General features: G+C 46.2%; 2 protein-coding genes across 3 annotated transcripts in view; both read right to left on the bottom strand.

Moving 5' to 3' along the window:
* The window catches only part of spag7 (sperm associated antigen 7), a 7,516-nt gene extending 4,662 nt beyond the window's left edge, over nucleotides 1–2,854 (bottom strand). Inside the window, exons 1-5 of one of the 2 annotated variants that reach the window (XM_041238277.1) lie at nucleotides 2,735–2,854; nucleotides 1,704–1,771; nucleotides 1,300–1,388; nucleotides 780–864; nucleotides 383–472 (exon numbers count right to left, since the gene is read on the bottom strand). In XM_041238277.1, coding sequence (XP_041094211.1) covers nucleotides 383–472; nucleotides 780–864; nucleotides 1,300–1,388; nucleotides 1,704–1,771; nucleotides 2,735–2,819 — 417 coding nt within the window. In that variant the 5' untranslated portion in view covers nucleotides 2,820–2,854. The remainder of the gene's footprint in view (nucleotides 1–382; nucleotides 473–779; nucleotides 865–1,299; nucleotides 1,389–1,703; nucleotides 1,772–2,734) is intronic. The other variant, XM_041238276.1, reaches the window with a different exon arrangement.
* Nucleotides 2,855–5,712: 2,858 nt separating this feature from the next.
* LOC121306484 (calmodulin-binding transcription activator 2-like) overlaps nucleotides 5,713–13,742 on the bottom strand; it is a 43,113-nt gene continuing 35,083 nt past the window's right edge. The window contains exons 19-23 of the mRNA XM_041238204.1: nucleotides 13,182–13,253; nucleotides 12,730–12,750; nucleotides 11,081–11,271; nucleotides 10,911–10,985; nucleotides 5,713–6,605 (exon numbers count right to left, since the gene is read on the bottom strand). Of these exons, the coding sequence (XP_041094138.1) occupies nucleotides 6,542–6,605; nucleotides 10,911–10,985; nucleotides 11,081–11,271; nucleotides 12,730–12,750; nucleotides 13,182–13,253 (423 nt within the window). The 3' untranslated portion in view covers nucleotides 5,713–6,541. The remainder of the gene's footprint in view (nucleotides 6,606–10,910; nucleotides 10,986–11,080; nucleotides 11,272–12,729; nucleotides 12,751–13,181; nucleotides 13,254–13,742) is intronic.

Genomic DNA, 13,742 nt, shown 5'->3' with positions numbered 1-13,742 from the left:
AGATCTGAAACGTTTAACAATTAGCCATCGCTTAAACATTACAAGTCTTAATGGCAAACCTACAAATCAGGGAAAAAGTGAGCCTAATTTACTATAGGTTACAAATCTCAGGGATGGAAATACGACTCCCGTTGCATAGCAGGTACCCTCCATTCCAGGTTTTACTACCAGCTTGAATATTCGAATATTCACCCAGCTGCATCACAATTGCATCAAACTGCACACGCAGGACGTACAACCAAAGCGACATTAAAAAAATAAAACATTCTTTCCAGCCTTCGCTGTAACATTAACCTCTTTTGCAAATCGTCTGTTTGCCTTTACCGCCCCCAGCTGATACCCCCTTTAAAAAAGAGTGTTAAAAAGGGCCGCCCCATCACACCTTGAGCTTGCGCTTCTCCTCAGCGATCTGCGGGTCCCACGCTTCGCCCCTCCTGTACGCCTCCAGCTCCTCATCTGACGGGGCGAACTCCTGCAGGGATGGGGAGAGGAGAGCGGGATAAAGAAAGGGGGCTTGATACCAGGAGGTTCAAATCCCGGCTCAGCCTCTGACTCCCTGTGTGTGTGTGACCCTGAGCAAATCACAGATGCAACGGCGTTTTAAAAGTCTGCATTTTGAACTCTGTGTAGTTCTTTAAATAGCTACTGTCCGTGGCTTTTACAGAGTCCAACAGATGGATATTAAAAGGCATGAGAATAGGTATGAGAACCAGCCATGGCTTTCAAGCTGCAAAAACAAGTGGCAGAAAAAAAAAAAACAAACACACACACACACTTGCCTTTTTGAAAATCATGACGTACCGGCTCTCCTCCTCCTCCCCGAACGAAAACGATGTCAGCCCTGCGACCTCCGCCACGTCGTGACTGCAAACAAAACAGACATTACCAGCCTCCCACTGCCTCCGTGTGTGTCTATGTGTGTGCGTCTTTCTTTTTGCATGAACCAGTCAGCAATCCACTAACAAGCCAACTTTAACACTGCAAAGATCGTGTCCCAACTCACACAGCAGGCACTCCCGCCCACTGACGACGAACACCACCAGACGACAGCGGACTTGGTCCAATCGTACACAAGCTTAAATGAAAAGACACCAGTCAGGTGCACAGCGCCACCTAGAGCTGGGTCCATAAGTTCTGCAGTATCACCCTCTGGAATGAGCTATTCCCAATGTGGAATGAAGCCTGCTGAATAATTAACAATTAATAATTAAAGTATTGAATCACACACCAGCGCTTTGTAGTCCCTCCCCCTAGCCACATACGTAATGAAAAACGGACGCCTTGGAAAAGGATGCTCACATGATGCTTCTCTCAATCTTGCCCATGGGAGGGTATTTCTTCTTCTGCAGTTTGCTGTCCTGGATGATTTCCGACACCTCCTTCTCCATCTGCAAGGAAAACGAAGCCCAGGGTCAGCTGGGGGGGGGGGGGGGGGGAAACAAAACACAAAACCAGCAATCCTGCTCTGATGTGGCTGACCACTAGACGGCGCTGGTTCTCCACTTCTATGAGCTTCTATAAAGCCAGGCTGGCTGAACTGGTCCAGCTCCTACGGGACTGGAAGCGGAGGAGTTTAAAAAGATTCCAAAAACTGAGAATTGTGATCCAAGCCACGCCCCCGCCCCGCCCCTTGGTCCTCGACCATAGTAGGGCAATAGCCCTGGACCCGATTACAAACGGTACCCCGCTTTCAGTAACTGTACCCTTTTTCTGAACTCCGATTTCTTTCTCTTTTCGTTCTCCTGCATTTTCTTCATGCGGGCAGCTTGCTCTAGATTAACGAGAAAGAAGTAAAAAAAAATATAAATAAATATACTGCAGGTAGACACCAACACCTGCAAAACAACAACAACAAATCAGAAGTGCTTTTCTAAGTTATAAAACACAATTTGATATTGTTGAAACGGTTCTAGGCGTTGTGTTGTTTTTTAAAGGGGGGGTGTACCCGGTTGTGTTGTTTTTTAAAGGGGGGGTCACCCCCTCTCCCCAGCGTGCTCTCTTACAAGCCAGTACAACCACGCAGAGTTTATTTGTACTTTATCATAGTTAATGAAGCGTGCCGGTCGCTTTGGGAGACTTTATATGAAGTTGCCGATTTTTGTGTTGCTCAATATTATATCATATATATATATATATATATATATATATATATATATATATATATATATAACACCCACACTAATCACAACGGCAGTGTTTTATGTGTAAACTCCTGAATATTTTTGTCCAGTTTATTTTTTCCATGTTATAAAGGCGGCAAAAACTACCTGTATTTCGTAAAAAGTGATTAACACCTTTTTATTTGTTTTATTCACATATAGTAAAATGGTTTTCCTTTATATTCAACAAACACTACGCAATTATGATGTAAGGAGTAAAAATCATTAATATTAAAACTAAATTAACATACTGCTAACAAACAGCCAATCAACTTTCTACAACAGCGCATTCGGACCAATAACATTGCAGCAAAGGCGGGCCTGACGCCAAGGTATTAATATTCATGACCCCAGCTGACTGGCAGAGGTGTTGGCCAACCAACGCCACGGATACGTTCCACACCCGACCAATAGCAACGCGAGGAAGGCGGGTGCATCCCGTCGGTTGAAGAGAGGGAGCGGCCGCCGGGTTCTGCCCGCAAAATATAAGCTTTAAAGCCGCCTCAGAGCTGAGCGCGTCCTGGGAAGGGAAGTTAAAGCGTTTGTAAAGCCGTGAGGCGCGGCTGGGTCCGTACCTCGGGCTTTTCGCCGGCTCTCCTGGCTCCCGACGCTCGGAGGCTTCTCCATAGAGCTCAAAATTGAACCCAAGAGGTCCGCCATCTTCACAGAGTGAAGCGCCGCGGAAACCCGCGCCTTAAAGGGAGGGCGCAGGCGCACCGGGGTCTCTTAAAGGGATTAGGCGTCTAGCATTTTCGGTCGGCAGGTCACGTTAACTACACGTAACATTTGCATTCAAAATGCGTGTGCGTGTTTTAATTGAGCTTCCCCAGAGAGCGTTACATCTGGAGTCCTGTTTGCAGTGAACCGATTTTCCTAGGCGTTTGTGGTACTTATCCCTGCAAAGAAAATCTATTCACTAACGTTTTATAGCTTGGAGTCACAATCTGGACTGCATGCACATTAGCACGATTGAGGCTCTTCAACTGCCCCCACCTCTCATCATCCCAATGCATTCTGGTCAGCGTAGTCCTTCTGTGAAAGGTGCCTGAAGAATTCCCTTCAGATTTACCAAGGTCATTTTTAAAAGGTCGTTTTTCCTACTTTGCAGACATCAGTTGTAGGACAAATTCTCATCTTATATGAACAGACCCCTCTCTGTTTTGAGACACACACACACATATATATATATATATATATATATATATATATATATATATATATATATATATCTGATATTTATTATATATCTTAATTTGGATAATTTCAAAGCATTAAAGTGGATACAAAAAATAGTTAAAATCAAATTATGAAGCCCTCTGATCCCTTCATTGGTGTGGCGTGGCTGTGATCAGACCCCTACAGCAACACATGGAGATGTATAATATTACCAAGTAATTGTATTACTAGGAGTCGTGTGGACTTTTACAATATAACGCTACAAAGTACTCAATGCAGCTGGCTGAGCAGGTATAATAATAATAAAATAATATCTTTATATAGCGCCTTTCATAGTGGAGCACCATTACAAAGCGCTTTACAAGATACGAGGCTAGGGTGTGTGAGCTGTGCATCAGCTGCAGGGTCACTTACAACAACGTCTCACCCCAAAGACGCAGCACAAGGAGGTTCAGTGACTTGCTTACAGTGAATCAGTGGCTGAACTGGGATTTGAACCTGGGACCTCCTGCTTTCAAGCCCATTTCTTCAACCACTGGACCGCACAGGCTTTTAATAGACAACTGAGTCTGTCTGCTAGAGATGTGTTTCTGTCATGACTCCCTCTCCCCTCAATATTTTTCAGCCTACCTATCCATGGTCATCCTGTGATTAATCCTGGGGGAAAGAGAGCGAGACCACCACAAAACATCATGTGTCTTAATTTCAGTTTTTATTATGAAATATTGAAACAGTAGCAACCGAGACAAATGGAGCAGGACTCAGCAAGAAACCATTTTACACCAAAAAGACAAAAACAAAACCATTCACTATTACTTATTAATTTTCGGCATTCTGTGTAGTGTATTTTTTGTTTGTTTGTTATTGTTAGTATTATTTATTTATTTTATTAATGCAAATTTATACAAACGAACTCCATGCAAAAGTATATAAATAGTTAATAAACAGCTTTGTTTTCAATATTATTTTGTATCACACAACTCCCTTTTGCATAAAGGTCATGCATTAATAATAATAATAATAATAATAATAATAATAATAATAATAATATTTTCTTAGTATTAAGCAAGCTTGGTTTAATTTACCTTATATTATCAGCAGCAATTCTTGTATTTTACAGTATTTACAGTATGCTGTCTTTTTAAAACCTACCTCGAGATTTTTTTTTTAATTTGTTTACTCCCTGCTCGCTTCTCTAGACTAGGAGATCAGAAAACAGGACAAAGATACCGAGATGAGCACTTGCTCTCTCACATAATTCAAGCTGTGCTAATGCTGCTGATGCGGCCTTTCCAGTGGAAACAAAGGAAGATAACAGCTGCTTGGACTCGTTCGGATTGCTGCTCTCCGTAACAGGCTGAGAAAAACCAGCTGCTTCCCCAGTCGCTTTCAACGGGAATGGGGTATCAGCAGGGATGGGAATCAAGACTCCCACTGCACAGCGGTTTGATCCATTCCTGGTTTCACTGCGAGTTTAATAATAAAGACACACCTGAGCTTGTTAGCTAGACACACTGGGGCTCATCAAGCTGGTAGTAAAACCTGGACTGGATCACACTGCTGTGCAACTGGAGCTTCCATCCCTCACTTGAGTACCAGCTGACTGTGTGAGGAGACACCAGTCCGGAAATCAGTGCTAATCAAATTTACAGTAGTGTAATGTATATCTATATATACACACACACACAATTTTCAGCAGATTTTAGTGTGTGCATATTGTGCATGCTGGACTCGCTTTTACGAGTTTATCTGGGTCTGTAATTCCTACGTTCTTAATAATATTAAACTAAAGTGATTAAAGATAACGTTGGTATTAATTACTTTCACACAGGTCATTGTTCGATTGTATTGTGATCCCCCATTTCGTTGAAGCTGCAGGTTGAGTGCAGTGTATGCTGTCAGCACTGAGCTAGCCTCTCAAAGTGCATGTGGAGTTGAGGGTAGAGGGCTGATGTTTCTATGGGTCAGAGCACCTCTGCTGTGAGGCACTGTTCTACAGCTCTGGCTAAAAGCTTTGCATCACCCTCTATACAGAATGAACTGATTCTGCTTCATGCAGTCGAATGAAACCTGCTGAATCATGTTAGCGTGTTGAATCGCACACCGCTGCGTAGCTTTCCTATACACTTAATAAAAAACTGACAAAAATTGAAAAGTGTGACATTTCGCAAATCTAACATGAAATACTACTGTACTGCTATTATGGCTTTCGGTACAGACTTTTTTTGCGATATCATTTAGTAGTTTCTTTGATTATACAATGTTAAATAAAAGATCTAAATAAAAAGATATATATATATATATATATATATATATATATATATATATATATATATATATATATATATTTAAATCAGCAGATGGCAGCACGAATTTCTAGGTGATAAAACTTTGAATTTTTTTTTTTTTCTGTTGCAGTTGCAGTTTCAAATCAGCAGATGGCAGCACGACCTAATAATAGATTGCAGATGTTCAGAAAGGGCTGGTTTTGATTTTCTTTAAAAGAAACAGACCCCCCCCCCCCCCAATAAGGAATGAGAACAGAAACTTGCGTGTTCCTGTCTGAAGGCATTTTGAACAGATTTGAACCTTGTACTAAAAGCCAGCAGCTTAGAGGGCTCTCTCTCTCTCTCTCTCTCTAAATATACAAAAGTCAACAGCAAGGGCACGGATAAACAAAGCACAGCACAGCACAGCACAGCGACAGAGCAAAGCATAAACCCTGTCATCTTATCAACAGGGTCTACAGAGACTGCTGTGCGCAAACTGCAAAGGGTCTGTTGCTACTCAACATTCACCAGGGCTGAGTCTGGAAGTGCTAAAAAGAGGCTTCGTTGAATTCGATTGAAGACACTGAGAAAGACTTCTAGTGGAAACGTCTGCCAGCACCCTGTTCGTTTCACAATTCCTCCAGCCTGTGTTTGTAGCTTCCTTTTCGGTCCAAAGTTGTTTTCCTTCTTTTTAATTAAGACTGAAGTAGAGTCAAACATTAATTCATTCACAAATTCATTAAATAGAAAAAAGCACTTTTTTTTTGTTTTTGTTTTGGATTGCGTAAAAAAAGGATGAGTAAACATCTCTCTCTGTCTCCCCCTCTTGGTCAGTGGCTTAGCCGCCCTTTTTGTTCTCCCGAGGAATCAGTATTTTTAAAAAGCAGTAAATATCCGTGCAGTAGATGACAATCCCAGTGCAGTCCTAGCATGCCTCTAGCTGCTCAGACCCCTCTTCTGCAAGCCCTCCAACTCCTTGCTCTGCTTCAATTCCTTTATCCTGCAGGGGGCAACAGAGGGACAGGCTTTGATTGACTCTCAAAACACTGCATAGAGGTTTAGGAAAGAGAACTCCACTCTCCACACTACAGAGCGCTCTAGCGGTATAGGAAAGAGAACTCCACTCTCCACACTACAGAGCGCTCTAGCGGTATAGGAAAGAGAACTCCACTCTCCACACTGCAGAGCGCTCTAGCGGTAAGAACTCCACTCTAGCAGGTCTATAGGAAAGAGAACTCCACTCTCCACGCTGCAGAGCGCTCTAGCGGTATAGGAAAGAGAACTCCACTCTCCACACTGCAGAGCGCTCTAGCAGTATAGGAAAGAGAACTCCACTCTCCACACTGCAGAGCGCTCTAGCAGTATAGGAAAGAGAACTCCACTCTCCACACTGCAGAGCGCTCTAGCGGTATAGGAAAGAGAACTCCACTCTCCACACTGCAGAGCGCTCTAGCAGTATAGGAAAGAGAACTCCACTCTCCACACTGCAGAGCGCTCTAGCAGTATAGGAAAGAGAACTCCACTCTCCACACTGCAGAGCGCTCTAGCAGTATAGGAAAGAGAACTCCACTCTCAACGCTGCAGAGCGCTCTAGCGGTATAGGAAAGAGAACTCCACTCTCCACACTGCAGAGCGCTCTAGCAGTATAGGAAAGAGAACTCCACTCTCCACACTGCAGAGCGCTCTAGCAGTATAGGAAAGAGAACTCCACTCTCCACACTGCAGAGCGCTCTAGCAGTATAGGAAAGAGAACTCCACTCTCCACGCTGCAGAGCGCTCTAGCAGTATAGGAAAAAGAACTCCACTCTCAACACTGCAGAGCGCTCTAGCAGTATAGGAAAGAGAACTCCACTCTCAACACAGAGCGCTGCAGAGGAAAGAGAACTTCTAGCAGAGTATAGGAAAGAGAACTCCACTCTCCACACTGCAGAGCGCTCTAGCAGTATGGTAAAGAGAACTCCACTCTCAACACTGCAGAGCGCTCTAGCAGTATAGGAAAGAGAACTCCACTCTCAACACTGCAGAGCGCTCTAGCAGTATAGGAAAGAGAACTCCACTCTCCACACTGCAGAGCGCTCTAGCAGTAAAGGAAAGAGAACTCCACTCACCACACTGCAGAGCACTCTAGCAGTAGAGGAAAGAGAACTCCACTCTCAACACTGCAGAGCGCTCTAGCAGAGAGGAAAGAGAACTCCACTCCACACTGCAGAGCGCTCTAGCAGCATAGGAAAGAGAACTCCACTCTCCACATCTGCAGAGCGCTCTAGCGGTATAGGAAAGAGAACTCCACTCTCCACACTGTAGAGCGCTCTAGCAGGTATAGGAAAGAGAACTCCACTCTCCACACTGCAGAGCGCTCTAGCGGTATAGGAAAGAGAACTCCACTCTCCACACTACAGAGCGCTCTAGCAGTATAGGAAAGAGAACTCCACTCCCCACACTGCAGAGGGCTCTAGCAGAGGGGACAGGAAAGAGAACTCCACTCTCACACTGCAGAGCGCTCTAGCAGAATAGGAAAGAGAACTCCACTCTCCACACTGCAGAGCGCTCTAGCGGTATAGGAAAGAGAACTCCACTCTCCACGCTGCAGAGCGCTCTAGCAGTATAGGAAAGAGAACTCCACTCTCAACACTACTCGTCATCTGAATCTCCCCTCATAATCACCGAAGCCGGAGGAGAGTAGACGAGAAACAGAGTGAGGAGAGTAGACGGTAGAGGTGAGGAGAGTAGACGGTAGAGGTGAGGAGAGTAGACGGTAGAGGTGAGGAGAGTAGAGGAGTCGGCCATATGCGAGTAGAGAGAGCGGGGCGGGCCGGCCTGTAGAGAGGCGACTAGCGAGGCGATGCCAGTTCCAGAGACTTCGGAGAAGTCGGGGAGGTTATAGGAAAGAGAGCTCCACTCTAGACGGTAGAGGAGAGTAGAGAATTCCATTCTCCACACTAGAGTGCTCTAGCGGTACAGGAGAGTAGACGGTAGAGGTGAGGAGAGTAGAGGAGAGAGGAGAGGTAAGGAGAGTAGACGGTAGAGGTGAGGAGAGTAGACGGTAGAGGTGAGGAGAGTAGACGGAGAGGTAGGAGAGTAGACGGTAGAGGTGAGGAGAGTAGAGGAGAGATGAGAAGTTAGTAGACGGAGAGGTGAGAGAGGGAAAGGAGTAGAGGAGAGTAGAAGAGGTGAGAGGAGGAGAGTAGAGAAGTAAGGAGAGTAGGAGAGAGAGAGGTAGAGGAGAGGGGAGGGAAGGAGAAAGGAGAGAGAGAAGGTGAGAGGTAAGAAGATTAGACGGTAGAGGTGAGGTGAGGAGAGTAGACGGTAGAGGTGAGGAGAGTAGAGGAGAGAGCAGAGGTAAGGAGAGTAGACGGTAGAGGTGAGGAGAGTAGAGGTAGAGGAGGTGAGGAGAGTAGAGGAGAGAGCAGAGGTAAGGAGAGTAGACGGTAGAGGTGAGGAGAGTAGAGGAGAGAGCAGAGGTAAGGAGAGTAGACGGTAGAGGTGAGGAGAGTAGACGGTAGAGGTGAGGAGAGTAGACGGTAGAGGTGAGGAGAGTAGAGGTAGAGAGGAGAGTAGACGGTAGAGGTGAGGAGAGTAGAGGGTAGAGGTGAGGAGAGTAGAGGAGAGAGGTGAGGAGAGTAGACGGTAGAGGTGAGGAGAGTAGAGGAGAGAGGTGAGGAGAGTAGACGGTAGAGGTGAGGAGAGTAGAGGAGAGAGCAGAGGTAAGGAGAGTAGACGGTAGAGGTGAGGAGAGTAGAGGAGAGAGGTGAGGAGAGTAGACGGTAGAGGTGAGGAGAGTAGAGGGGAGAGGTGAGGAGAGTAGACGGTAGAGGTGAGGAGAGTAGAGGGGAGAGGTGAGGAGAGTAGAGGAGAGAGCAGAGGTAAGGAGAGTAGACGGTAGAGGTGAGGAGAGTAGACGGTAGAGGTGAGGAGAGTAGACGGTAGAGGTGAGGAGAGTAGACGGTAGAGGTGAGGAGAGTAGACGGTAGAGGTGAGGAGAGTAGACGGTAGAGGTGAGGAGAGTAGACGGTAGAGGTGAGGAGAGTAGAGGAGAGAGGAGAGGTGAGGAGAGTAGACGGTAGAGGTGAGGAGAGTAGAGGAGAGAGGTGAGGAGAGTAGACGGTAGAGGTGAGGAGAGTAGAGGAGAGAGCAGAGGTAAGGAGAGTAGACGGTAGGTGAGGAGAGTAGAGGAGAGAGCAGAGGTAAGGAGAGTAGACGGTAGACGGTGAGGAGAGTAGAGGAGAGAGCAGAGGTAAGGAGAGTAGACGGTAGAGGGGAGGAGAGTGAGGAGAGAGCAGAGGTAAGGAGAGTAGACGGTAGAGGTGAGGAGAGTAGGACGGTAGAGGTGAGGAGAGTAGACTGGTAGAGGTGAGGAGAGTAGAGGAGAGAGCAGAGGTAGAGGAGAGTAGACGGTAGAGGTGAGGAGAGTAGAGGAGAGAGCAGAGGTAAGGAGAGTAGACGGTAGAGGTGAGGAGAGTAGAGGAGAGAGCAGAGGTGAGGAGAGTAGACGGTAGAGGTGAGGAGAGTAGAGGAGAGAGCAGAGGTAAGGAGAGTAGACGGTAGAGGTGAGGAGAGTAGAGGAGAGAGGTGAGGAGAGTAGAGGAGAGAGCAGAGGTAAGGAGAGTAGACGGTAGAGGTGAGGAGAGTAGACGGTAGAGGTGAGGAGAGTAGACGGTAGAGGTGAGGAGAGTAGACGGTAGAGGTGAGGAGAGTAGACGGTAGAGGTGAGGAGAGAGACGGTAGAGGTGAGGAGAGTAGACGGTAGAGGTGAGGAGAGTAGAGGGAGAGGTGAGAGAGTAGAGGAGAGAAGAGGGTAGAGGTGAGGAGAGTAGAGGAGAGAGCAGAGGTAAGGAGAGTAGACGGTAGAGGTGAGGAGAGTAGACGGTAGAGGTGAGGAGAGTAGAGGAGAGAGGTGAGAAGAGTAGACGGTAGAGGTGAGGAGAGTAGACGGTAGAGGTGAGGAGAGTAGACGGTAGAGGTGAGGAGAGTAGACGGAGAGAGGTAGAGGTGAGGAGAGTAGACGGTAGAGGTGAGGAGAGTAGACGGCAGAGGTGAGGAGAGTAGACGGTAGAGGTGAGGAGAGTAGACGGTAGAGGTGAGAGAGACGGTAGAGGTGAGGAGAGTAGAGGAGAGAGGTGAGGTAGAGTAGACGGTAGAGGTGAGGAGAGTAGAGGGTAGAGGTGAGGAGAGTAGAGGAGAGAGGTGAGGAGAGTAGAGGAGAGAGCAGAGGTAAGGAGAGTAGACGGTAGGTGAGGAGAGTAGAGGAGAGAGCAGAGGTAAGGAGAGTAGACGGTAGCGGGACAGTGATGGAGCTGGTGGGTACCTGTGCCGGCAGCGTCTCAGGAATCGCATGATCTTCCGAGCCGCCTGGTCCTGCTTCTTCGTCAGAAAGGATCCCCTGGAAGACACAACACACATCAGGAGAGCCACTCTCTCCTCCTCCTCCTCCTCCTCCCCCCCTCCCCTCTCACCCCTCATATCCTCCACACTCACTTCATCTTCTGCTGCATGCTGGCCCCGGACCGGTGGCCCTGCTTCATTCTCTCGTACTTGTAGCTGCGATAGTACTGCTGGATCAGAACCGCTGCCCGCCGGCTCTGCTGGAACTTCTTCTGCTCGTAGTAGCTGCGGAACTTGCTCTGGATCAAGATGGCTGCCTGAGTCATCTTCTTGTAGAGGGCGTACTGCCGGGAGAGAGGGAGAGGGAGACAGAGGGAGAAAGAGAGAGAGAGGTCTCGTTGACCCCAATGAGTCTCGAGACCTTCTCTCGAGAGCGCCGTAGTTGTGACGTCCTCGACAATGTGGAGGAGAGGTTATTATTTCTCTTGAGATGAGAGAAGCAAATCAGAGAGAGAGAGAGAAAGACAGAGGAACAGGTGTGGAGAGGTCTAGAGGAAAGAGAACACTCAACACTGCAGAGCTGTATAGAGGTTTATAGGAAAGAACTCTACTCTCCTTACTGCAGAGCTGTATAGAGGTCTATAGGAAAGAGAACTCCACTCTCAACACTGCAGAGCTGTATAGAGGTCTATAGGAAAGAGAACTCCACTCTCAACACTGCAGAGCTGTATAGAGGTCTATAGGAAAGAGAACTCCACTCTCAACACTGCAGAGCTTCACTCTCAACACTATAGAGGTCTATAGGAAAGAGAACTCTCCACTCTCAACACTGCAGAGCTGTATAGAGGTCTATAGGAAAGAGAACTCCACTCTCAACACTGCAGAGCTGTATAGAGGTTTATAGGAAAGACAGCTCCACTCAACACTGCAGAGCTGTATAGAGGTCTATAGGAAAGAGAACTCAACACTCTCACTCACACTGCAGAGCTGTATAGAGGTCTATAGGAAAGAGAACTCCACTCTCAACACTGCAGAGCTGTATAGAGGTCTATAGGAAAGAGAAAGAACACTCCACTCAACACTGCAGAGCTGTATAGAGGTCTATAGGAAAGAGAACTCCACTCTCAACACACTGCAGAGCTGTATAGAGGTCTATAGGAAAGACAGCTCCACTCAACACTGCAGAGCTGTATAGAGGTCTATAGGAAAGAGAACTCCACTCTCAACACTGCAGAGCTGTATAGAGGTCTATAGGAAAGAGAACTCCACTCTCCACACTGCAGAGCTGTATAGAGGTCTATAGGAAAGAGAACTCCACTCTCAACACTGCAGAGCTGTATAGAGGTCTATAGGAAAGAGAACTCCACTCTCAACACTGCAGAGCTGTATAGAGGTCTATAGGAAAGAGAACTCCACTCAACACTGCAGAGCTGTATAGAGGTCTATAGGAAAGAGAACTCCACTGAACTTCCAGAAGACACTTGCGATATCATTTTGTAGTTTCTTTGATTACACGATGTTAAATAAAATATCTCCACCAAATTATGTTATTTGTAGTTGTATTAGTTACAGTAATGTGTGCTAATATCTTAAATTTATTCACAGTTAGTTTTTTTTTTTTGGGGGGGGGGGGGTATTTTAGGTAAAAATTAAAGACTGAGACTTGATTACCAATGAAAATGGTCTAAAATCTCTCCCAGCAGTTCATGCTGGATGGGTAAAGAACAGCAGCCAGCGAGACAGACAGGCAGAGGGGATGGTCAGCACAAGACAGTTAAAGAGACAATCATGAATGAGTTTACCTTCAGAGCTATCCATGTTAGCTAGCAGAGACAAGAGAGGGGAGAGAGAACGGGGAAGGTCAGCCTGGGTTAGTGTGAACTCTCTCGGAAGCTGTGACAACCGGCAAGGCACACGCACGCGCACACAAACACACAAACACGCACGCACAAACACATGCACCCACGCACACACATGCACGCACGCACGCATGCACACGCACGCACATGTGTGCGTGGTGTGTGCACACCACATTTCGATGGTACATGCACACACAATAAGCACACAAAAAGTTAATAAGCTAACTTAATAAAAGTTTTTTTTTTTTTCATTTTGTTTTGCTGATTCATTAAATACAGTTTGTTTTTTTTAAACAGTACAGAAAACGTTTTCCGGTTTGATAGGTTTTTTAATTGATTTTTTTTTTTGGTTTGATTTTCGTTCTCAAGCACAGACATGCACCACTTGCGCATACCTGCTTGTACTTCCTGTAGCACCTCTGGATCACAGCTGCAGCCATTTCCTGTTGCTCTTTTAACCTTCGACCCTGAGGGGAGAGGTCAACACAGCAGCTGGGTTAGAACCCTGGCTGGTACACAACACTGGAAAACAGGAAGTGTCGGCAGAATCCTCACCCTTACAAAAAAAGCGTCCCACAGTAAAAGCACAGGCAAGCATTGTAAAGCACAGAGAGGTCTGGTAAAGCATAGGGGAGCATTGTAAAGCACAGAGAGGTATGGTAAAGCATAGAGAAGCATTGTAAAGCACAGAGAGGTATGGTAACACATAGGCAAGCATTGTAACATAAGTATGGCAAAGCATATTAAAAAACAGGGTAAACTAACCCTTACACAAGTTTCTCACAGTAAAAGCACAGCAAAGTGTAATTGTGCACAGAAAAAGCATGGTAACGCAGAGGTAGGCATTATACAATTTCTGGGTTTTTTTAGACTGTTTTTAACTGAATGGTTTTACTGTTCTTTTTTTGCGCGTGAAGCGCTTCGGGATCCTTGTGATGAAAGGCGCTATAGAAACG

Source organism: Polyodon spathula, chromosome 48 (assembly GCF_017654505.1).
Source record: "Polyodon spathula isolate WHYD16114869_AA chromosome 48, ASM1765450v1, whole genome shotgun sequence".
In the NCBI taxonomy this organism is placed as follows: Eukaryota; Metazoa; Chordata; class Actinopteri; order Acipenseriformes; family Polyodontidae; genus Polyodon; species Polyodon spathula.
The sequence above is the reverse complement of the archived record's forward strand: the minus strand, read 5'-3'. Positions and strand labels throughout refer to the sequence as shown.